At 41.4% G+C, this 21216-nt stretch overlaps 1 protein-coding gene across 2 annotated transcripts in view; it reads left to right on the top strand.

Annotated features, from left to right (window-relative positions):
• Positions 1 to 21216, top strand: part of SLC1A3 (solute carrier family 1 member 3) — a 73557-nt gene that overhangs the window by 8624 nt on the left and 43717 nt on the right. Inside the window, exon 3 of one of the 2 annotated variants that reach the window (XM_057709227.1) lies at positions 13023 to 13160. In XM_057709227.1, coding sequence (XP_057565210.1) covers positions 13023 to 13160 — 138 coding nt within the window. Of the gene's footprint in view, positions 1 to 13022; positions 13161 to 13510; positions 13613 to 21216 lie in introns of those variants that run through there. The other variant, XM_057709228.1, reaches the window with a different exon arrangement.

Below are 21216 nucleotides of genomic sequence, written 5' to 3'. Positions count from 1 at the left end.
GTTAATTCAGATAATGAGAAAACTGAGCAGGCAATTTCAAATTTGTTTCTCTTTCAAGTAGGTAATCAAATAAGTAGGTGTGTTCAGAACAATTACCTGCAATAATAATACCTTCCAGTTTACAAAGTGCTTTCCAGTTGCCCTCTATAGCAATGTAAGTCCATGGCCAGTTCATCCTCGCTTCTGATTAGTATCTGTGAATGTCTGAGAAAGTGCCCGAGAGTCTAAAGGTCCTGCTTACAGACCCAGCTCTGCCATCAGCTCCCTTTATGATTTAAGACAAATCTCCAGGCCTCATATTTCCTCATCAGCAAAATACAGTTGGACTAATGTCTGCTTCCAACTCCAAAATTCTATCATTTAAGTCTAATGTGCCTCCCTCTAAAGCCAAACATATGGAAGAAGATGTACGAGTGTTCTCTTTGCAGCCCACGATGCTGTACCATTGCAAGGACCTTTTTCCTGAACTTCTGCTCTCCCAACCCATTTTTAGCCAGTCTCTCAAATCTAATGAGCAACCACCTTCTCTTACTTTGAATTCATGACTGTCAAGTTCTTGACTCTGGGTGTGATGACCAATGTTTCCTAAGCAATGTTTGAGGATACAAGTGAGGCACACCTCTGCAGAAGCCACGTCTGCCCACCTCTTATAAATCAGAGGATGAAAATTGCAGGCCTTTGTTTTTGCTATAGAGTAAACAAGGTTGTGAAGAGCCTACGCTACTTGGAAGAGGCAACTGGAATTTAAGCACTGTCTTTTCCAAGCTGTACGTTCCAGGTGTTAGAGTTCTTGATATTTATGGAACACTGGGGTGCCATCATTCATCAAGTATTTGGTCTGGCAACTAGGTGAGCTGTATCATTGCTGTGAGATATGGAAACACACAGAACACTTCGGGGCACGCAGTTTAGCCATTGTGCTCACCGAGGATAAAAATTATGAGTTTTATGTCAAGCTTCAGTGCTATCAAAATGGCCCAGAGTTTATTCCCTAGACCAAGAATATTCCCATCTCTGGGCCCAATCAAAAATGCACTCAAGTGGTTTTGAAACCAAAAAGAGAGGACTAAAACCCCCAAAACTAGATAAAGGAAGATAGACCCTGGCTGAATTAAGAAAAGACGGGGAAGGGCGCTCCTTTTTTCTTCTGTGTATCTTATCAAAGAGTGGAAGGTATATTTAGGAGCAGTGAGTTGAAAGGTACACTTAAGTTTTGAGTTTCAAGACTGAGTCCCTGTCTCCTGAGAGGACAACTTCATTTTTATTGTCCCCAAAGAGACTTCTCCAGTTCTCCAGCAATGATGCCAGGCCGCAGACTGCTGTTGATTCCCAGAGAGAAAACAGTGGGCTATTAGTGAGATACTTTCTATCCAGAATCTTGTAAGATGAAACTCATTTGTGCCTAATGAGAGTAGAGGTGGACAATTACTGCCCTTCTCACCCTGAAAAGATGGCCTCTGCTTTTAGACACATTACATCACTGGAAATTCCATCTTTAGAGCAAGGAAGGCAAAACCCCAGGGAACCATGTGCTTTCTGCTGGCTTCAGCATATTGATGAATGTGAAGCTGAAGGCATCAAGAAGGACATTACGAGCCTTTAAAGAGCCTTTAAAGAGACTGCCTATGACCCAAGTTGTTTTCTTTTTTTTTTCTTATTTATTTACTTTTGTCTTAGATTTGCTTTTCTAAGGCAAATGAAGTAGTCCTGTACGTAAAGCTGAGACTCAATAAACTTGCCGGAGTGTTGTAAGTTCTGGCATTGGGATGCTTTACACAACATGACGGATGAGGAGAGCATACTTTGCCGAGTGGTTTACAACGTGAGTTTTCAGCTATGGTGTACTTGTAACTCCAGCTAATTGGGTGAAGCAGCACATGACCCTGTAATGATTGAGTTCAAAGTTTTTTCAGATTCACTTCCTTATCTCCAGAAAAAGAGCCTTTTGGTCAGAAAGTGATCCACTCTACTATAAATCTGAGCCTAACTGGTATCTCCCCTCTCCATAACCTAAACTAAGTAAACTCATTTTTAAAGCAAATCAAAGCAGATTGAGCACAAACCAACCCAAACCCAGAAAAACTTTTTTGGAAGATCTAGGCATTTAGCAGAAAAGATGTAAAATAGAATTCAGTCAGATTTTTTTTTTAATTGTGGGCCATTTTTGTGTGTGTATTTATTTTGTTATTTCACTTATGAGATAAATAAATTGACATTGCCCCAAATCAAAAAGAACAAGAGTGAAATGAAATGAAAGGGTCACACCCACCCGGGTCCCCCAGTTTGCTTTGCAATCAGTTTCTTCTGTGACTTTAGAGTTATTTTATGAGTGTAAAAGTAAATTCATAATTATTCTGGGTTTTTTTTTTCGCCTTTTACAAATGGCAGCATAGTATATACAGTTCACTTCATACTTTGCTTTTTTCACTTTACAATATTCCTTGGATGTCATTCCTCACTGGCACATAAAGAGCCTCCTTATTCTGTCGAGACTGCATTGTATGGGTGAAGCGTAATTTATTTAACCAGTTCCCAATTGATGGACCCTTAGGTTGTTTCCAACCCTTCGATATCATTTTTCACATGGTATAATGAATAATCTTGGATAAAACTTATTTCACCCCAGTAAAATATATGTGAGATACATCCCCAAAACTGAAATTGCTGAGACTAAGGGTATATGCATTTGTGATGCTGATTAAGTATGGCTAACGCATACCCCATAGAGTTTGTAGTCATTTACTCTTATAAATTGTGAGATTTAAAAGAGTTTGCCCCAGTGGGGCTGCTGCCACAGGCGAAGATGCGTGGACTTTGCAGTTAATGTGGGCTGGCAAGCATGTGACACACAAGCAAAGGCAGAGAGGGAACTTGGAGACTTTTAAATATATTTCCTTTCTACTCACAACTATATATATATAGTTATAGTTATAAAATATAATGCATATATATCTTTTAAATCAGAAAGGAAGGCAACAGATTCTGGTGCTTTTAGTTACTATTTCTAAAAGAAAAGATTTTTTTAAATGACAATGGATTGGACATTTAAAAGACCTATAGGATTATTTATAAACTATGTTACCATTTCACAGCCTATGTTAGTGCAATTTTAAGAAGAAAGCAACACCACATTGAGAGCCACCCTTCTGTCCCTGGGACACTCTGTGCTTGCTACACCATTTGGTTGACATTTATTGAGTCCTACTGTGTGACAGGAACTGTGCCACAAATGGAATGTTTAGTGGTAAATAAAAATTAGTCTGTGTCTTAAAAAACAAAAAGAAAAGCAAAAAAAAAAAAAAAAAAGAAGAAGAAGAAGAAGAAAGCAGCAGGCTTTTCAGAACTCCAGGCTTCTTCTGATTCAGTTGTGTCTCAGGGTTGCGCACGCCATGGGGAGTTGAGTCTGCATCTCTACCCTGCCTGGTCATCAGTCACTCGCAGCTGGTTATCTGGGCACCACTGGTGGAACAAGGCTGGAACAGGTATTTCCCACCTCCAGCAACAGGAAATACCAAAGGACAAAAGAATGAGCCAAGCCAGGGCCCAAATCTCTGAAGGATGTGGGAACAGGAGTGGGGGAGGGTTGAAAGGTTGACTCAAACACAGAGTAGCTTCTCACCAGGAAATGCCTGGAAGTTTGGGCTGAAACAAAAGGCCAGGGACTAGCAGATCTCTTGGGCAGGTAAATTCTCCATGATGCCCTTGGCTTCTTTATAAAAATGAGTTAATGGAACATTCTGTCCAGCAGCTTCATCAGGCTGGCATGAGACAGGCTTTTAACTTCTCCAAATTGAGCCACAATCTAGCCAAGCTCTGAAATAGAAACTTTGATTCGATCTCTCAAATAATTATTGTATACCTGCTATAATAACCATAATGGCCAAATTGATAGAGCATTTTATGACTTACTACGAGCTTTCATATACGTTATCAAGGACTTCAGAGTTCATTGGAAGAAACAAGATGAATTCATGGAAAGAAGCTAGGATAGTGCTCAGAACATTAAGCTGAGAATATTACAGTCCAAGAAGATCTTAGATACTGCCTTTCTGATCTATTTCTCCCATTTTTCAGATTAAAAAAGGGGGTAGGGAGGGCCAAGAGGTTATGTGGCTTGAAGATATGAGCTGTGGAAATAGGCAGATCTATGTTTGAAACCCCATTTTGCCAACATCAGTTACTGGCCATGTAATCCTGGACAGATGGCTTATTCTTTCTAGGGCTGTCTCCTCATCTGTAAGATGGTGATATTAAGGTTTACTCTGAAGATTCAGTCATTTAAGCGAAGTATCTACTAGTGTAACATACTGGCAGCATCAGGCCCAGAACCCTCATCTCTGACTCCCAGTCCATGATTTTTCTATAGCATCACACCTGCTGTCGGTCTATCTTTTTTTTTTTAATTAATTAATTTATTTATTGGCTGCGTTGGGTCTTTGATGTTGCTCACGGGCTTTCTCTAGTTGTGGTGAGTGGGGTCTACTCTTCATTGTGGTGTGCAGGCTCCTCATTGTGGTGGCCTCTCTTGTTGTGGAGCACGGGCTCTAGGCACATGGGCTTCAGTAGTTGCAGCACACAGGCTCAATAGTTGTGGCACACAGGCTTAGTTGCTCTGCAGCATGTGGAATCTTCCTGGAGCAAGGATAGAACCTGTGTCCCCTGCACTGGCAGGCAGATTCTTAACCACTGAGCCACCTTGGAAGTCCCTGATGTCTTTCATACTCAAAAAAAAAACAAAAAAAAACTGCCTTGTGAGAGACGTAGGGATCAAGAGCTATCACTCCTAATTTGTGAATCTAGAAACCTAAGCATATGAGAAATCCTAGTTCAGTCAAGAACCAGTTTCCCAAATCATGAGAGAAATCACAGTTTGGCAGAGAAGGGATGTCCTTAGGGTAGGCTCCTACACTCACAGAGTGCAGTAGGGAATTGGATTCACTGTGCAGCTAAGCAATTCCTCTGTTCAGGAAACTGTTCAACAGCAGCTGGGGGCTAGGCCTAAAGACTTTGCAGGTCAGACAAAGCCCTAATCATCCTATGCAGCTCAGTTGTTGGTGTGGTGGAAACTGTGACCTTATTTTAACCAAAAGAATGTGGCAAAGGCAATGGATGACACTCCTGTGATTTTGCTACATCATGTATTAGATTGTTGTAATCTTGATGCAAAGTAGTGCTATTTTTTGTTCACGTGTTTGGTTTTTTACTACAAAAATGAAAGACCCTAACTGGGAAAGTGTAGTATTTGTCACATCAAACCAGTGGTGAGCTATCAACAAAGATATTTGATACTATTATATCCTTGAGCCATCTTGCATTCAAGCAGATAGTGCTGTATCCTTTCTGGCTAAAGATCGCCAGGCCAAGCGTTTTCCTGGTAGGAGTCTGAATGCACTTTGAGTGGTTTGCAATATAAATGCTAGAAGAGCTAGTTGGCTTTTCTTGGGTGGGCCTTTGGTAGTTTTCTTACAGCTGGCCTCAGAATGTGAGGTCTTCCTCTCAAAATCAATGCCTCTATCACTTTTAGATTCTCCTTTGACATCTGAGCTCTTTGGGGACATCATCTCTTTTTCTGGATAATTTTGCATTGTGAATAATAATTCTAGAAGGCGTTGGTCTACCAATCTGTTCATGACAGAGTTTGGAGATAGGGCAGGAACGTTAATAAAACTTTACTATTTCAAATGCCAACATCCACCAAAAGTTAAATTGGGTGATTTTGTCTAAAGCTTACTTCAGATTGTGCCTCATTTTTTACTTTTAAATACTTTCTGGCTTCTTAATATTTTCACCAATTTTTTCAAATTAGATATGGACTAAATTCTGAAAAGAGGTCTTTAGCTTTAACATGTGTGTGCTTGGCCTTCCAAAGGGAGCCGGGAATGTGTTCTTTCTGAGGCTCCAGGGTGCACATTGTGTCTTAGTTTAGAAAGTGAAGTGTTATTTAATCTTCCAAAGAAGTATTTGTTGTATAGACTCCCCAGGGAGAAACAGTGAACCCCTGAAAAGACTCCCTTCTTGAGCTTTCCACATTAGGAGAGAGAGAGTATTTTTTAAAAATGCATCTTTGTTCATAGCATTCAACCAGCACAGTTAATTTTGATCACCGTAAACATTTTTGTTAAGATACTTCCTAGATTCTAGAAATCTTGTTAAAATACAAAAACAGGAATGCTAAAAGACTGCTGGCTGAGCGTGAAATCTTGATATTGCTTGTGACATCTATGTATTACATAATGTCACCAAGATGCCAACTTTGCAAAGTTTACTTTGGCTCTAACAAATCCTATTAGGAAGTTTGTCTGGTTTTTTATTGTTATTTTTGCAGAGTAATCAATAATAAAGGATCTTTTGCACTAAAGATCTAATGGCCATAAAGGTTTTTATTAGTTCTGGGAATATCAATCAATGTGCTTAAATAAGTGCCCGCTAATGGAATTTGGCTCTGCAGTGAGCTGCTTTATCCAAGGGAAGCAGCCTTCCCCTAGTCTCTCTCCCTCTCACCGGTTGAAAGGGCAGAGTGGAGAGGGCTCTGAGAAGTCTGTGCACCAGGCTGTGAGAATGTGTTTCAGGGGAGGCTCTCTTCTTGCTGGACTCTGTAATCAGAAACCTGAATTGCTTACCCAAAAAAAGGCATCTTTGCACGCAGAGCATTTCCTCTTGATTTGATGCTGATAGCTGGCTGACCTCAGCACACTGGCTTCACCTCTGAAGCTGCCTGTCCCAGCAGAAAGCTGAAGAAAAGAATGTCTGTTGTTTATTCATTTAACAAATGCATTGAAAAAAGCTAGATGTTGACTTCATTAAATAAAATCAACAAAATCTTTCCTCAACTTAACCTTTATATTTAGTTAACCTAATTCAAAATAGAATGAAAAGGTAGACAAAATATTGCTCTTTAAATTAGTGCCATGACTGCTGAAAGGCTATGAATATAGCATAGTGGGTGAGGGTCTGGGCCCTGGAGCTGGACAGCATGAGTGGGAAGTTCACCTCAGCTGCTCAGCTGACCTTGGGAAGAGCTTGACCCCTCTCTGCGCTCACCATGTCTCTGACCTATACAGGTTTGTGGTTTGGGCAGGTTACCTACCCTGTCAATGACTAGTTCTCCATCCGTGAGATACAGGTAGTACTAGTCCTGGCCTCCATGGATGGCATCTGTGCTTGTGAGGACTCAGCATCTTGCACATGCTGAAGAATGTTAGCTGTTGTCATTAAGCATGAGAACCTGAAGCATGGTGTCATTTAATGTCTTTCCCACCTTTGTTACTGATGGTTTCCAAGGATTAAAATGTGTGCACTGGAGGGGAAAGGCAGGCTACTTTAATTAATAAATTCTATATAAGTTTTGTTAAATCATTTCATAAAAAGGGACTTGGTGTAACCATTTTAAACAGGGACTTGATACCAAGAACCGTATTGTGGGGTCCTCAACAAGTAAGAGCACCTGTGAAAGGTTCCAAGATGCGCTGGGTACCTCTGGGACATCTCTAGCAGATCCAAGATTAGTACTCAAGTGCTTCTACCATTTAGGGGGTTAGAGATGCTAAGGACCCAGAGGTCAGGTGCATCTGAGAATCGTCTTCAGGCAGCCTAGTAGAAAAGAGCACTGACTTTTGTTTAGAAGCCCAGGTCAACCACTTACTAGCTCTGTAAACCTGAGCAAGTTAACTAACTTTGGAGCATCAGTGCATTCATAGTTTTACAATAGATATGATACGACCTATCTCATTAAGTTGTGATGACAATCACATCCCCATTAACACATGATAAGAGCTCAGTAAACGTTGCCATTTCCCAACATAATCTCTTTCCCAAGAGTAGAAATGGTTCACTTGATAAACACAGAGATAGTAACTAGACCAAAGCATAGTCAGGGACAAAACTGATTCAAAGTGTATTTACAACGTGCTATCACGCTAAACAACTCCTCTCTTCAAAGCATTGGACCTAAAACTATCTCTTATAAATAAATGATGTCGCCTTTCTGCTGTTCCCACTATAAAGAAGAGCTTTTAGAAAATGTGGGTTCCATATTGGAGATGGTAAAGAAATGGAAGCATTCTAGGGTAGCTGATGCCAGGACTACACTTCCAAGCAAGACCAATTTGACTGGAAGGAGACAGATGAAAAATTTCACCACTTCTTGAGACTTTGCCTCCTTGGCTGTCTTTCTGTTGCTCTGTTAGACATGTTTTTGACCTATTGGAGGGTTCAGAGACTTTGTCATTGGTATATCGCCCAGAATTCATTCATTACGCTGGCTTGCTCTACCTCCTAATGTCTAGATGAAATTGGTTGCACTAAGTAAATGTGGGGTTTGATGGGGGAAGGGAAGAGAAGGGAGCACCCAGGGAGAGAAAGAGGCTGGATACAGCTGGTGTGGTTGTAGAGAGGGGAGTAGAGTCATTGTTGGCAAAGGTTAGACTCTGGAAAATGGGATCAAATGCATATAGTATTTAGAAAGAATAGTCCCTTCTTTCATCTACACTGGCTTGTCTCTTGCTCCTAGAACCTGTATCATTAGCAGAGCAGCTATTTTACCACTTTTTCTGAATTATAATTTAAATAGGTATTTCTAGACTAGGCAGGATCCTACCCACCCATGGAAATATTGTTGTACATGAGTAAATACATTTCTAAAAATGTATTTAGAAATGAAGTTGTAAAACCAAGCTTGTTCTTAAATTGTTATTTGGAGGATGTCTAAAATTCCTACTAGCTTGGTATGGTCAAGTTCCAGAAGACCAAAATGAGTTTCTTGTGTTTACTGTGCATATTTTTTGTTATAATTGAATGACCAATGTTTAAATGCATTTAAATAAAAGTCACAAAACATAACCAATACCAGTGAAAATACATTTGATTGGAAGTAAACTTCATGATATTTATTTATTTTTTTAATTACACACTTACTATAAGATAAAGCACTGATTTTAGTAACTTGACCTTTATATGAACAAGTAGGAAAGAGTCAGATATAACCAGAGCTTTTTATAATTCCTATGTACTGTTAATACTGCTGTATTGCATATTGCACACTGAAAAGTGAAATTAAATACTTTATCCCAAACCAAGTTCCAGGGAGATTAAAGGTTCAATATTTTAAAACCAAGCAAACTATCAAAAAAGGAAAAGTGTATTAAAGATTTCTCAAACTTGGGAGGGTGAGGGAAATTAAAGTTTATAACTCTTGAAGAAATCACCTAATAAAAAAGATGTGTAGACATTATTTTATAAAAATGTAGAACACTTGTATATTTTAAGTAATAATATATGGCAAGTAAATTAGAAAAAAGCTATAGCAAATATTATTTTAAACATAGGCAAAGGGTAATTATCTATGTTATATAAAGAATCTACACCAAATATACACACACGTACGTAAACTCTTAAACTATCAGGATTTAGTAAATGCTTGGTGAAAATACAATTAGGAGGAATGGTCAACATGATTAGATATAAGTAAATGTAAAAGAAAACAAATATACAGACTACTTACTCATTCAAAACTTCTGCTTCTTTTAACAATTTTTCACTGTAATAACTCTGTTCCTAGAAGTGTAGGAAATAAAGCCTTCTCATTCATTAACGGGGTATTAAATTCCTGGGCCAATCCATTGGGAGAGCAATTTGATAGCATCAACTGAGGTAGTCACATGCTTTATTTTTTTTTCTTCCGGTTTTGTTGAGATGTAATTGACATACAGCACTGCGTAAGTTTAGGATGTACAGCATGGGAATTCCCTGGCAGCCCAGTGGTTAGGACTCTGAGCTTTCACTGCTGAAGTCCCAGGTTCAGTCCCTGGTCAGGGAACAAAGATCCCCCAAGTGGCACAGCTCAGCCAAAAAAACAAAAAAAACCCCACAAAGATGTACAGCATAATGATGTAACTTGCATATGTCATGAAATGATTATAAGTTTAGTGAACATTCATCATCTTATAAATACAAAATTAAAGATATAGAATAAAATTTTTTTCCTTGTGATGAGAACTCAGGATTTACTTACTCTCTTAACAACTTTCTCTTTTTTTTTTTTTTGGCCACATGGCTTTGAGGATCTTAGTTCCCTGACCAGGGTTTGAACCCATGCCCACTGCAGTGGACGTGCAGAGTCCTAACCACTGGGCTGCCAGGGAATTCCCAACAACTTTCATATATAGCTTACAGCAGTGTTAATTTGTCATGTGGTCCATTACATCCTTAGTACTTATTTGTCTTATAAGTGGAAGTTTGTACCTTTTGACTGCCTTATCCAATTCCCTTTCCCACCACACCCTGCCTCTTGTAACCACAATTCTGATCTCTGTGAGTTTGTTTGTTTGTTTGTTTGTTTGTTTTTGAAGTATAGTTGACCTGCAACACTATGTTCCTGGTGTGCTACATAGTGATTAGGTATTTCTATACATTTCCAAATGATCTCCGTGGTAAGTCTAGTTACCATTTGTCCCCAGAAAAAGATATTACATAATTATCGACTATATTCTCCACATTGTACATTTCATACCCATGACTCATTTATTTCCTAACTGCAAGTTTATGCTTCTTAACCGCCCTCACCTATTTCTCTCCTCCCCACAGCTGGCAACCAGATTCTTTAATGCACTGGTTCCCTTTCCCTGAACTGCACTACATAAAATATTCCTAGGTAAAAACCAGCCTTCATATATTCATAATGATATTTTTCATAAAAGTAAAAAATGCGAAACAACTAAGTGTTCAACAACAAAGAAGGTATTAAGTAAATTTTGATACAATCATTTGATCTGCTGTCATGAGGCTTAAAAGTGATGTTTATGGTGACCATATATGGAGAAGTATAGTCTGCGTGATTTCCTTATATTTAACTCTGTAAGAGAACATTCTGGAAGGAAACTCAGGGAAGCACTAATAGTGGTTGTCTTTGCTCTACTGAAGAGTCAGGAAGTATGAAAGGTAGTCAAGCATGTGAGATCTGAGTCCAAACTGCCTGGGTTTAAATCCCAGCTCTGCCACTTGAATGGCTGTTTGACTTTGATTTGAAAGAGCTGTTGGAACTCGGCATGTTTTAAATTCACTACGATTAGATCTCTCCATCAGTAAATTGGTGGTAAACTAGTACCTCTGTCCTGGGAGTTTTGTCAGGATTAAATATGTTGATACTGATACAGGTAGAGCACTAACAACAATGCCTGACAAATAGAAAGAGCTCAGTAAGCATTAGCTATTTGCTATTTATTTTTTATTTATTTATTTATTGGCTTCATTGGGTCTTCATTGCTGAGCACTGGCTTTCTCCAGTTGTGGCGATCAGGGTCTACTCTTCATTGCCGTGTGTGAGCTTCTCGTTGCGGTGGCTTCTCTTGTTGCAGAGCACGGGCTCTAGGTACACGGGCTTCAGTAGTTGCGGCACACGGGCTCAGTAGTTGTGGCGCACAGGCTTAGATGCTCCGTGGCATGTGGGATCGTCCTGGAGCAGGGATCTTCCCTGTGTCTCCTGCATTGGCAGGCGGATTCCCAACCACTGCACCACCAGGGAAGTTCCGCTGTTTGCTACGTACATGGTAGAACCAAAAAAGGCAGGCTTTTGCTTCCACTTTTCTACATTTTCTAAATCAACTTTTCTCTCCTGAACATATTACTATTACGTTGGGAAAAGGCAATAAGTATTTTTCTGATGGTCTTGAAAACAGGGTCAGCTGGATTTCCTAGTCATATACATTCAACTCATAATTGGGATATCACAGTATGTAATCAAGGAACGGATACTTCATGCTGCTGGAATCCAAGAATTGAAATTGGAGTTGCAGTAAAAATTGAAATGAACTTTGTGTCTCATTTCATAAGAAGTTAGGATGGTTCAGTTTCCTTAAAGGACTGCTTGCTTCCTTTGGAAAAACTCGTGTCTACACAGTATTCTTTCTCCTCCCCCAACCTCTAGCCTCTAGACTACTCAGTACTTTTCCATAACTCACATGTTTTAGTAATAGCAGGGCAAAATTTTTGAAAATATTTACAATAGTGGAATAAGCAAATTTGGGGGGGCAAGGAAAGTTTATTAGGGAAAAGGGAGAGGCAGAAAATTATTCAGTACATTTTTTTAATATTTATTAATTTGGTTGCACCGGGTCTTGCTTGTGGCATGCATGTGGGATCTAGTTCCCTGAACAGGGATCGAACCTGGGCCCCTGTATTGGGAGCGCAGAGTCCTAGCCACTGTGCCGCCAGGGAAGTCCCAACCCATTTGTTAATTTCTGAACATTTCCAAAGGTACGGTGTATAATTTGATTTACGTATAAGTTATCATTTACATATTTTTTAAATTTCCAGGAGCACAATCAAATTAAGGGGGAAATTGCTTTCTCTTTCCCCTATTATCCCCTAAGTTTTCAGGGAAAACTTTTGGAAAAAGTCTCTGCTAATTGTGTAATCTTTTCTTGCCAGCAGCTTGTAAGTCTATACAATACAGTTGTCAAGGCAATGTCAGGACCATGTAGACCAAAAGTGTGGTGTGCAGACAGGGAGATGACGAAAATGGATTAACAGTGTGAACAAGAGGAGTTTTTCTTATTTGTAAAAAATAAGTTACACTACCCTTTATGAGTGGTTATGCCAGCAGTTCTAACATCTGTTGTTACAAAAGAACTTCATCATAATTAGCCTTTTTCCCCCCTATATCACTTTGTGTGTGGAAACGTGATTTGTTTCCTAGATATGCCCCAATCTTTGTAACTTTGTCCTGGGCCATGTCAAAATTGGTTCCACTGCGTTCAGGTTAGACAAAGAAATTTTTCATTTGCTAAGACCAGGAACATTTTTTCTCAAAGTTCTACTTGAAGCCCTGAATTCAGCCAGACCCTTCCAGACTATGATTGAAAAGATAGGCACACCCCTTACTCCAAAGCAGCACAAATATTTGCTGCTTAAATAAATGGACTCTTGTTAGGAGTGATTATCAGCCAAATTCTTGCTTATTTCTCTAGGATTGTTACAGTTTCAAGAAAGACTCAACTTTTCTTCTTCTCCTTTTTTTTTCCCTTCAGGTACAATCCTTGGATTTACCCTCCGACCGTACAAAATGAGCTACCGGGAAGTCAAGTACTTCTCCTTTCCTGGGGAACTTCTGATGAGGATGTTACAGATGCTGGTGTTACCACTCATCATCTCCAGTCTTGTCACAGGTACCCTATGCAGTTTTGTTTGTTTGTTTTTTTCATGTGTGCTTATTGCCAAAGATCGCTTAGAAAAACAAACGCTTTAGGTTTTTGCTGGATGCATGCTCTGTTCTAGAAAATAAAAGTCCCTTCAAAATGGTGGAAAGGAGGCTTTAGTAATGCATGAATGATTATAACTCTCGTATTTTACCAATCACAAGAGGAAACGGATTTGAACCGCCACGTAATCTGGTCTGCCTCACTACGAAAGAGGCGCCCTGCTAAACACTACACAACCAGCCTTCTCTGCCCACAGCGATGTAGTTGACAACAGCGTGTACAACAGGTCTGTTTTCTCACCCTCTTATCCCACCCAGATAACATCTGGTTGGACAGCCTATTAGCTATTGATGCAAGAATGCTTGTTCTCAGAGCCACCACGACTTGAGCGGGAGCCTTCTTGGAAGCCTCATCAAGAGGTAATGCCCACAACACACTCACCAACTCTGCTGCCACCAACACTGTATCTTTTCCCGGTGAACCCGCATGATTGTGTCCCCTTCTCCATCGACCCCCACCCCCGTTGCCTTTTACGCTGGTGGGAGAATGGGGAGGGGGTGGGATATTTTCCCCATCCAGATATTTTGTCAGTTGACACTTGGATTTTCAAGGTATGGAAGCTTTGCAGGGTAGGACTCTTATGTTCCTATGAACGCGAAATAACGATGTACGCCTGCGTGGGAAACGGTTGAAAAGTCACTGGTACATGTGATGGATGGCTACAAACAGAGCCAAGAAGTTTTAGAAAAATGTTGCTGTACATTCCTCCCTGCCCACTCTTCTCTTTCCCCACAGCACATCTGTGACTTGGAGAAGGAATGTCCATAGACACTGCCCCAGCAGGATGGTTTCTGAGTTTGTAGCTAAAGCCCAGAACTCAGGTATTACTGGCCCTGTTTTCTTTTCCGTCCTTGGCTTACTGTCCATCCTTAGGCAGATCATTCTGTGAGCTGGCTCTGAGCATCTTTTCCCCTCCCAAGGAGTCCTCAAGGACATTTATAATCTTCTTTCAAGATCTCTGTGTAATAAGAACGTCACAGAACAACTCAAAAGTCTTGGGGCAAGATTCTGACTACTCTGTGCCTTGGAGGGCTGGCCATTACTTGGACAGAAACTATGTCAGGTTTTTTTTTTTTTCAATGCCTTGCAGATCTCTGCTGGCTTCTACTTGTTCAGGTCTTCAAACAAGTGATTGCATGTACATAAAGCTCCCATTGGAGGATGAATTGCCCATAAAACAGTCATGTAGACAGGATGATTTGGGGCACTTGTTTTTGAAACTGGCCTGACCCACTGCTGACCAGAGGTAATCATAGCGGCCACGATTCTTATCACAGAAGCTAAATTCATGCTGACGTGTGGGCATGTCCTCATTATCCACGTGCTGCTCTTTTTCTGGGGAACAGGTTCTTGCAGAAGCACTTAGAGGACAGAACTGACATCCATTTTGTTCAGGGAAACAAGGAGTCCCTTCCCGTCATCCCTACTGGCTGGAGTCTGAATTGAGTACCTGAATTGTGTACCTGAACTGAGTTTTCCTGGACACAAACTGTGGGGTCTTGGGTTCGTTTATACTATCGCTTCACAGGCGAGACCAGTGTTTAAAGGTTTCTGCTTTCTGGTAATTGTGCTAAAAAAATTAAAAACCCACTGTGTTACCCTCTGTAAGAGGAAAGCCCTCGTTTGGTACAACTAGAGAAAATATGAGTTCCCTTTAATAGCAATCCTAGTTAACTTTGAAGTGGAATTTCCTGGTATTTTCTAATACTTAATACTATCAACTTTGTCAAAGTAACAAGAGCTTTCACTGAGTAATTTTTCAGGGAAAAAACCCACCATGATGCAATCCCGCTGCTTGGTTAAAAAGAAATTGTGCGTAAACCTTGAAGAAATTATCAACGTTTATAATATTGGTGTTAAAGAGAAAGGAATTATAAGTGCAAACAACTGGTATAAAATGGACTTTTAAAATGTAACCAAAACGTAACCTAATTGCAAGTTGGGAATACTGCTGCTAGGGACCCTTAAGAGTCTCCGCTCTTTTCCAGGACTGTTAAGACAAGGGGCATAATTTACTTTGCCGAAGGTGTTACTCTCAAAGGAATAATTTCCAAGCTACATGGTAATTTAGATACTTATAATCAATTGGAATGAATGATAGATTCAATAAGAATTTCTTTCATGGTTTTAAGCACAGTCATTCTAAACCAAAGGAGTGTGTGACTCAGTGTGAATGAGGAGGTGGGGGGACTTTTGCAAATTACACATATCCCAGAGGATCCCTGTGTATGCTGGGAAGCGTTATTGGAGAATGTGTTAGGAGAGAACAAACTCAGGGTCCACTATTTTATTTATTTTTTTAGTTAATTAATTAATTAATTAATTGGCTACGTTAGGTCTTCGTTGCCGTGTGTGGGCTTTCTCTAGTTGTGGCAAGCAGGGGCTGCTGTTTGTTGCAGTGCACAGGCTTCTCAGTGCGATGGCTTCTCTTGTTGTGGAGCATGGGCTCTAGGCGCGCACGGGCTTCAGTAGTTGTGGCGCATGGGCTTCGTTGCTCCGCAGCATGTGCGATCTTCCCGGACCAGGGACCTTCCCCTTGTCCCCTGCACTGTCAGGTGGATTCTTAACCACTGCACCGCCAGGGAAGTCCTAGGGTCCACTGTTTTAGAATGGAAAAGCAAACTCAAATGCCACCAGTGGCCAAGCAGGTGATGTATATATGTAAAGCTGCCCTTTCAGGCTACTTTTTGTTTTCCTACTTGATAAAGTCATAGGTACAGGGAAATGTTTCTCTTCGACAGGAAAGGTAGCAGGGATGTGTGTGATGATAAATGGAAAGTGACCCGCTGCAGAATAGTGTAGACAAAGGGAGGCAAGGAGGTGATTGTGACCTGAAAACTATAAGCTCCAATCAGTCATTGCCACATGTCAATAAGGGCCAAATCTTCCAATTTTTCAAAAGAATCCAGAAATCCAAAAATTGATAAGAACCTAGATTTCTAAATGTTGACATAATTAACAGAACAAAAACAGTGCAAGCCAAACACAGCACATCTACAGGCTCAATCCAACCCTTGGGCTACCAATATTGGAACTCAGGTTTCAGTGTCAGTGCTATTAATTATAAGAAATGCACTGCTAGACTTGTGCGCATATCAGGCTATCGCTGGGTTTTACATGTTGTCTTCTTCCGCTGTTGGCAGTCCTGTGTCAAAGCTTAATTCAACATGGAATCAGCTACTGAACACCATATTTATTGTCCTCTAAACAGATAACTGTTGGAAAACCTCTCCTCCATCTTCTGGGTATAACCGTGTTGTATCCTAGCCATGCTGGCCTTTTCTGCACCCGACAGGAACACAAGAACTCGGCAGTCTTAGGTTCAAAAGTCCCAGGGTCTGTGCAGACAGAAGTTGAAATGCATGAAACCCTTATTGCATTGCTTCCATTTGGCACCTAGTTTTAGAAGGTTATGTACATTTAATCACATTTAAACTCTGAGAAATTTAAGTTAGGTTTTCATACTTGGAACATCCCTGTTGGTGACTCGTAGCACGAGAGCCGCTGTATGCCATGTTCTCCTTTTATTAGCATTCCAGAAGCTGCCAAAGAGAAGCTGGGAGAAAGCCTAATGGCTAGATTTGTACTCAAGTACTTATTTTTTTGAACAAGAAGAATACGTCTATGCCAACATGCTGCACAATAAAATAGGGGGTTGGCACCAGTTTCTGTTGATTTGGTCAAGATAGGCAACCAAACGAGATATTTCATGCCAGAAATATGAGTTGGTTCGGCTGACTTATCCCTGATTAAATTCACTAGGTGGTAATTAAACTCCATTTCAGGTTGCCTTGTGTAGACATAACTATCCCCTCTTCCTCACTTCGGAATCTTTTCATGAAACTCGTGCTTTCTTCTTTTCTCATTCTAAGTGTTCATTGCTTCTCAGTCACTTACCTGGAAAGGAATCTTCCATGTCTCCAGTTTTCTGGAAGGGGGAGGCATCCCTTTTGACAAGCACTCTTCCAAATCTGTAGGCCAGTGAATTCAGTGGAATATAGGACTTAACTGTAGTCGAAGCCAGCAAACTACACCCAGCAAAGGGCTTTCTTAACCTGAGAAAATAAAAGTACAGACAGTAAATTGCGTACCTCAAAGTGTGGCCCTTAGTGTCAGAGAAATGACAGTTACAATAAGAATGACCTAAAGTTTTATTATTTTCTTTAACACAAGAGGGCTAGATAATCTTAGTTCTTGGACACATGAAGGGTTTGGGAAGCCCCTGCAGAAGTGAAAACCCAGATCACATAAGAAAAATGTAATATTTTAAACTGTTCATTGTCATGGCTCAGGGGTATAGCTGAGGCCTTTGTGAAATACTCCAGGCACTTATGTACAAGAAAAGGGACTGTAGATTCCTTTCCCTCACACATACATCTCATTGAAGAAGGGGAAAAAGAAGTATCTGTCTTTGGTGGGGAGGAGTTTCTTTGAGCCTCCTTCTCATTCTCTGTGAAATGAAGGTGTTGATGGTACCTGTGTCGTGGGTCCGTTCTGTGGATTTATGCCCGGCACACAGTATGTGCTCAATTAACTGCAGCTATCGGCAGTAAGAGCTGTCCTGTCCACATTGTATAAGTGAAAATTCTAGAAGAAGAAGAGAGCTGCCATTCAGGGGCATGGGACTAAACCTCCAGATCCCTCGCACCTCCTTTGTCTGTGATCCTCACAGCAATCAGTTTCCTATTAAAGGAAAATCAAAGAAACCATGCAGCTGATCGAGGAACAACATGGGAGCCAGGGAGAATTCCTTTCTCTCCACTGGAAGGGACTGGTTTCCGCCCTGCAGCGTGGGATGAGATGACCTTACCGCAGCTGCATAATTCTAAATATTAGCATTGGTTATACAACTGCCCAGTCTTTCCTGAGAAACGTAGCCCCGGTGTGTGGCACCCTGGAATCCACAGGGCAGCAGATTTCACGTGCTGCTTACATGCCGTGGGCAGACCCTTCCCAGCTAATCAAAGCTTAGACAGACCGAGTCTGTCTCAACACACGAACACACTTTCACGGCAGCCTGGAAACAAGACACCGAGAAAACAGCTTCAGCCCAGCTCATTTGAAGCCAACAGGTTGGCCCCACTTTATTTTCTCTCTCGATCTGTTTACAAACATGGGAAGGGATTGCAAATAACCTCCATCTAGAGAGGGAGGTTGTAAGATCTAATGGGAAGACCCACCTGAGGACGAAAGAGATCACCTGGCTTTTTGGCATCCTGTAGAAGGGACATCTGGGACGTCAAATGCTTTTTGTTTATTTTTAGTGGATTTGGGTTTTGGTAAAATGTAGACAAATTTATTTAAGTCTAGCTGCCCCAGAAAATGTCTCCCTTTCCATTGTGGACAGTTTCATTCACTAAGTACTTGTTGAGTTTTTTCATGTACCAGCCACCTTTCTAGGACCTGAGGAGACTAAATGAGGAAGACAAGGCCCCTGACCTCAAGGAGTTCAGAGTCTGGTTGGGAGATAGACTTGTGATTTCAGTGTCACGGGAACAGCGACCAGGGAGGAAGAGCCCAGTGGGGAACAAAGTAGGAACTGAGTAGCAGGCCATCCCTATTCCTATCTCTCCAGTTTCAGGCTCCCTAGTCTGGAAGCAACTGTCTTAGCAGAGAAGAAGCAGCTTTCTTGTTGTTGCTTTCCTCACACCTGCCTCACCATTAAATGCAATAAGAGCCAGAGGTGGGGCCCTGGCAGGTTCCCAGCAAAAGTAACCCTGGGGAATGTGGCCTCACACACAGGAAGTCAGAGGGAAGAGGCACCTGACTCTTCAGCCACAGAAACTTTCCCTTTCAGAGCAGAGCCACTCAGCTTTCAGGAGAGAAGGCAGGAGACTGAGGCTGGCCGAGCTGGAAGGCAGGAACAGGTGACGGCGCGCATCCTGGCACCCAGAGCGGGCGTCCCCTCCCCAGCACCCTGGAAGGTGGCCTTCAGCTCCCGCCTGAAAGCTTCATGCTTGGATGGTCTGAAGTTGAGTTGAACTTGTCTCCTGTGAGTTGTACCTGGTGGTCCTGATTGTGCCCCAGGGAACAGCAGAGGATGACAGTTCTTCAGCTGGTTTCAAGAGGGCACCTGAGCACAATCTAGAATTTCTCTCCCAATTTTTCCGAATATGCCTAGTTCTTCTAGACCCTTCACCAACCCGGTTGCCCTCCCCTGAATCCCATTGTTTTCCCAGAACTGAACCCGGCGCTCCAGGTGTCACATGACCGGATAGGGACAGTCACCAGGAACCAATCCTCTGCTAATACCACCTGGGGTTGGGTCAGCTGTCCTATCAGCTGCAACAAACCACTGGCTCAGAGGGGTTCAGCCTGTGGTCACCTAACCCCTCAGAAGTGAATGTTTATGGAAAATTTTTTTGCGGTAAAAATGGAACAGTTCTTGAGTTGAAAGATCAGAAGCCCTGAAAGATCAGGCTCAAGGCTTTGCGTGAGACTTGACTTTCCAGAAGGCTTGGGCCTCTGTGAGTTGGGAATTTTTATTTTTTTTCCTCTAGCTGCATGCACGGCTTGTGGGATCTTAGTTCCCGATCAGGGATCGAACCCAGGCCCTCGGCAGGGAAAGCGCAGAGTCTTAACCACTGGACTGCCAGGGACTTCCCGGGAATTTTTATCTGTGAATCTCAGCAGCTGCAAGGTAGTCTTGGTTTTGATCAGTTCTGGTTTGTAAGACATTTTTGAAAGTTTTTTTAATAAAATTAACAAGAAAGAAGATTTTAAAACTTCTTTTAAAATTAAATTATTCTCTAAGAAAAATAAGATTTTTTTCCCCTTATATTACCAATTTGGTAATTTCTTTCAAACCACTGTGGAACTACAGGTCTGTGGGCAGTTTGGAAAGAGGTGCTTTTCTTTTGCTGAAATGACAAAGGTTTTCAGTAGAGCAATGATGAATTCCGACGAATTCTAACTGGAGATTTGCACTTAAGGACACACACATACACCCAGTCTACTGACGTTGATTTGAATGGAGTTCTGCTGAGAAAACTGCTCACCTTGGAAATGACTGGGAACCTGCCTTCCATTATAAAAGACTTCTGTGTGTCCCATAAAGCCAAGTAAAAAGATGCTAGAGTGTCTACCAGCAGAAAGAGACAGAGATAGAGACAGAAAGGAAGGAGGTTCTATAATTAGACAAGGCTTTCTGTGACAGTGTTGTGGTTTGTATGTCTTCAGGGGACAGTACCCCATCTTCCCTCTGTTCCATATTAGTGGGTATTTCATGAGAAGCAGAGAGAAGGCTTTGGGGTGATGGTATTCTCTGCTGAAGGATTGATCTGCCGGAGTGATCCAGGCAATTTTGAGTCTCGGTAGAATCTAGGTTCCCGAGTCCTATTTTTGTGCAAATTCATTTCTCCAGGCAAGATAAACGTCTTTTTAGCTTCTTCATGGAGAAGATCTTTACAGTGATTCCAGATCCCCAGGCTGGAAGCCAGTGCACCACCCGTGATTGCACTTGTTCTGCTAAGCCAGCAACATCTACGCTATCAGTTAGTACTGCTTTCAAATGTCCATTTCCTGGAATCCCTCATATGGGGAAATAGGTTTTGCTGTCTTTCTATTTAATTTCTTAAACAATTACTTGAGTTTCCATCTGAATTTTCCTTAGAGGGAAGAAACTTCCCCTAAATTACCAGGGGGGTTTCCTCTCACAGGGCACTCGATGAAGGGAAGCCAGTATCTGAGCTCTGTGATGCTGAGGGCAAGTAAACAAGTCAGAAGAAGTTCTTGGCCACTCATTTAGAAAGAGTTCTGTAAGGAGAGCGCAATGGCAAGATGACTGCAGGCCTCCTAGATCCGCCTGTGGAAATGACATTTATATCACCAGGACCTGTCAGTGCTGTTGCAGGGGGAGAAATGCGCGCGCGCACACAGACACACACACACACACACACACACACACACACACACACACGTCTTGTCTCATCTGTAATACCCTGGACCCCCTCCCCCACCTATA

Source organism: Hippopotamus amphibius, chromosome 15 (assembly GCF_030028045.1).
Source record: "Hippopotamus amphibius kiboko isolate mHipAmp2 chromosome 15, mHipAmp2.hap2, whole genome shotgun sequence".
In the NCBI taxonomy this organism is placed as follows: Eukaryota; Metazoa; Chordata; class Mammalia; order Artiodactyla; family Hippopotamidae; genus Hippopotamus; species Hippopotamus amphibius.
This window is presented reverse-complemented; position numbering and strand designations above follow the sequence as displayed.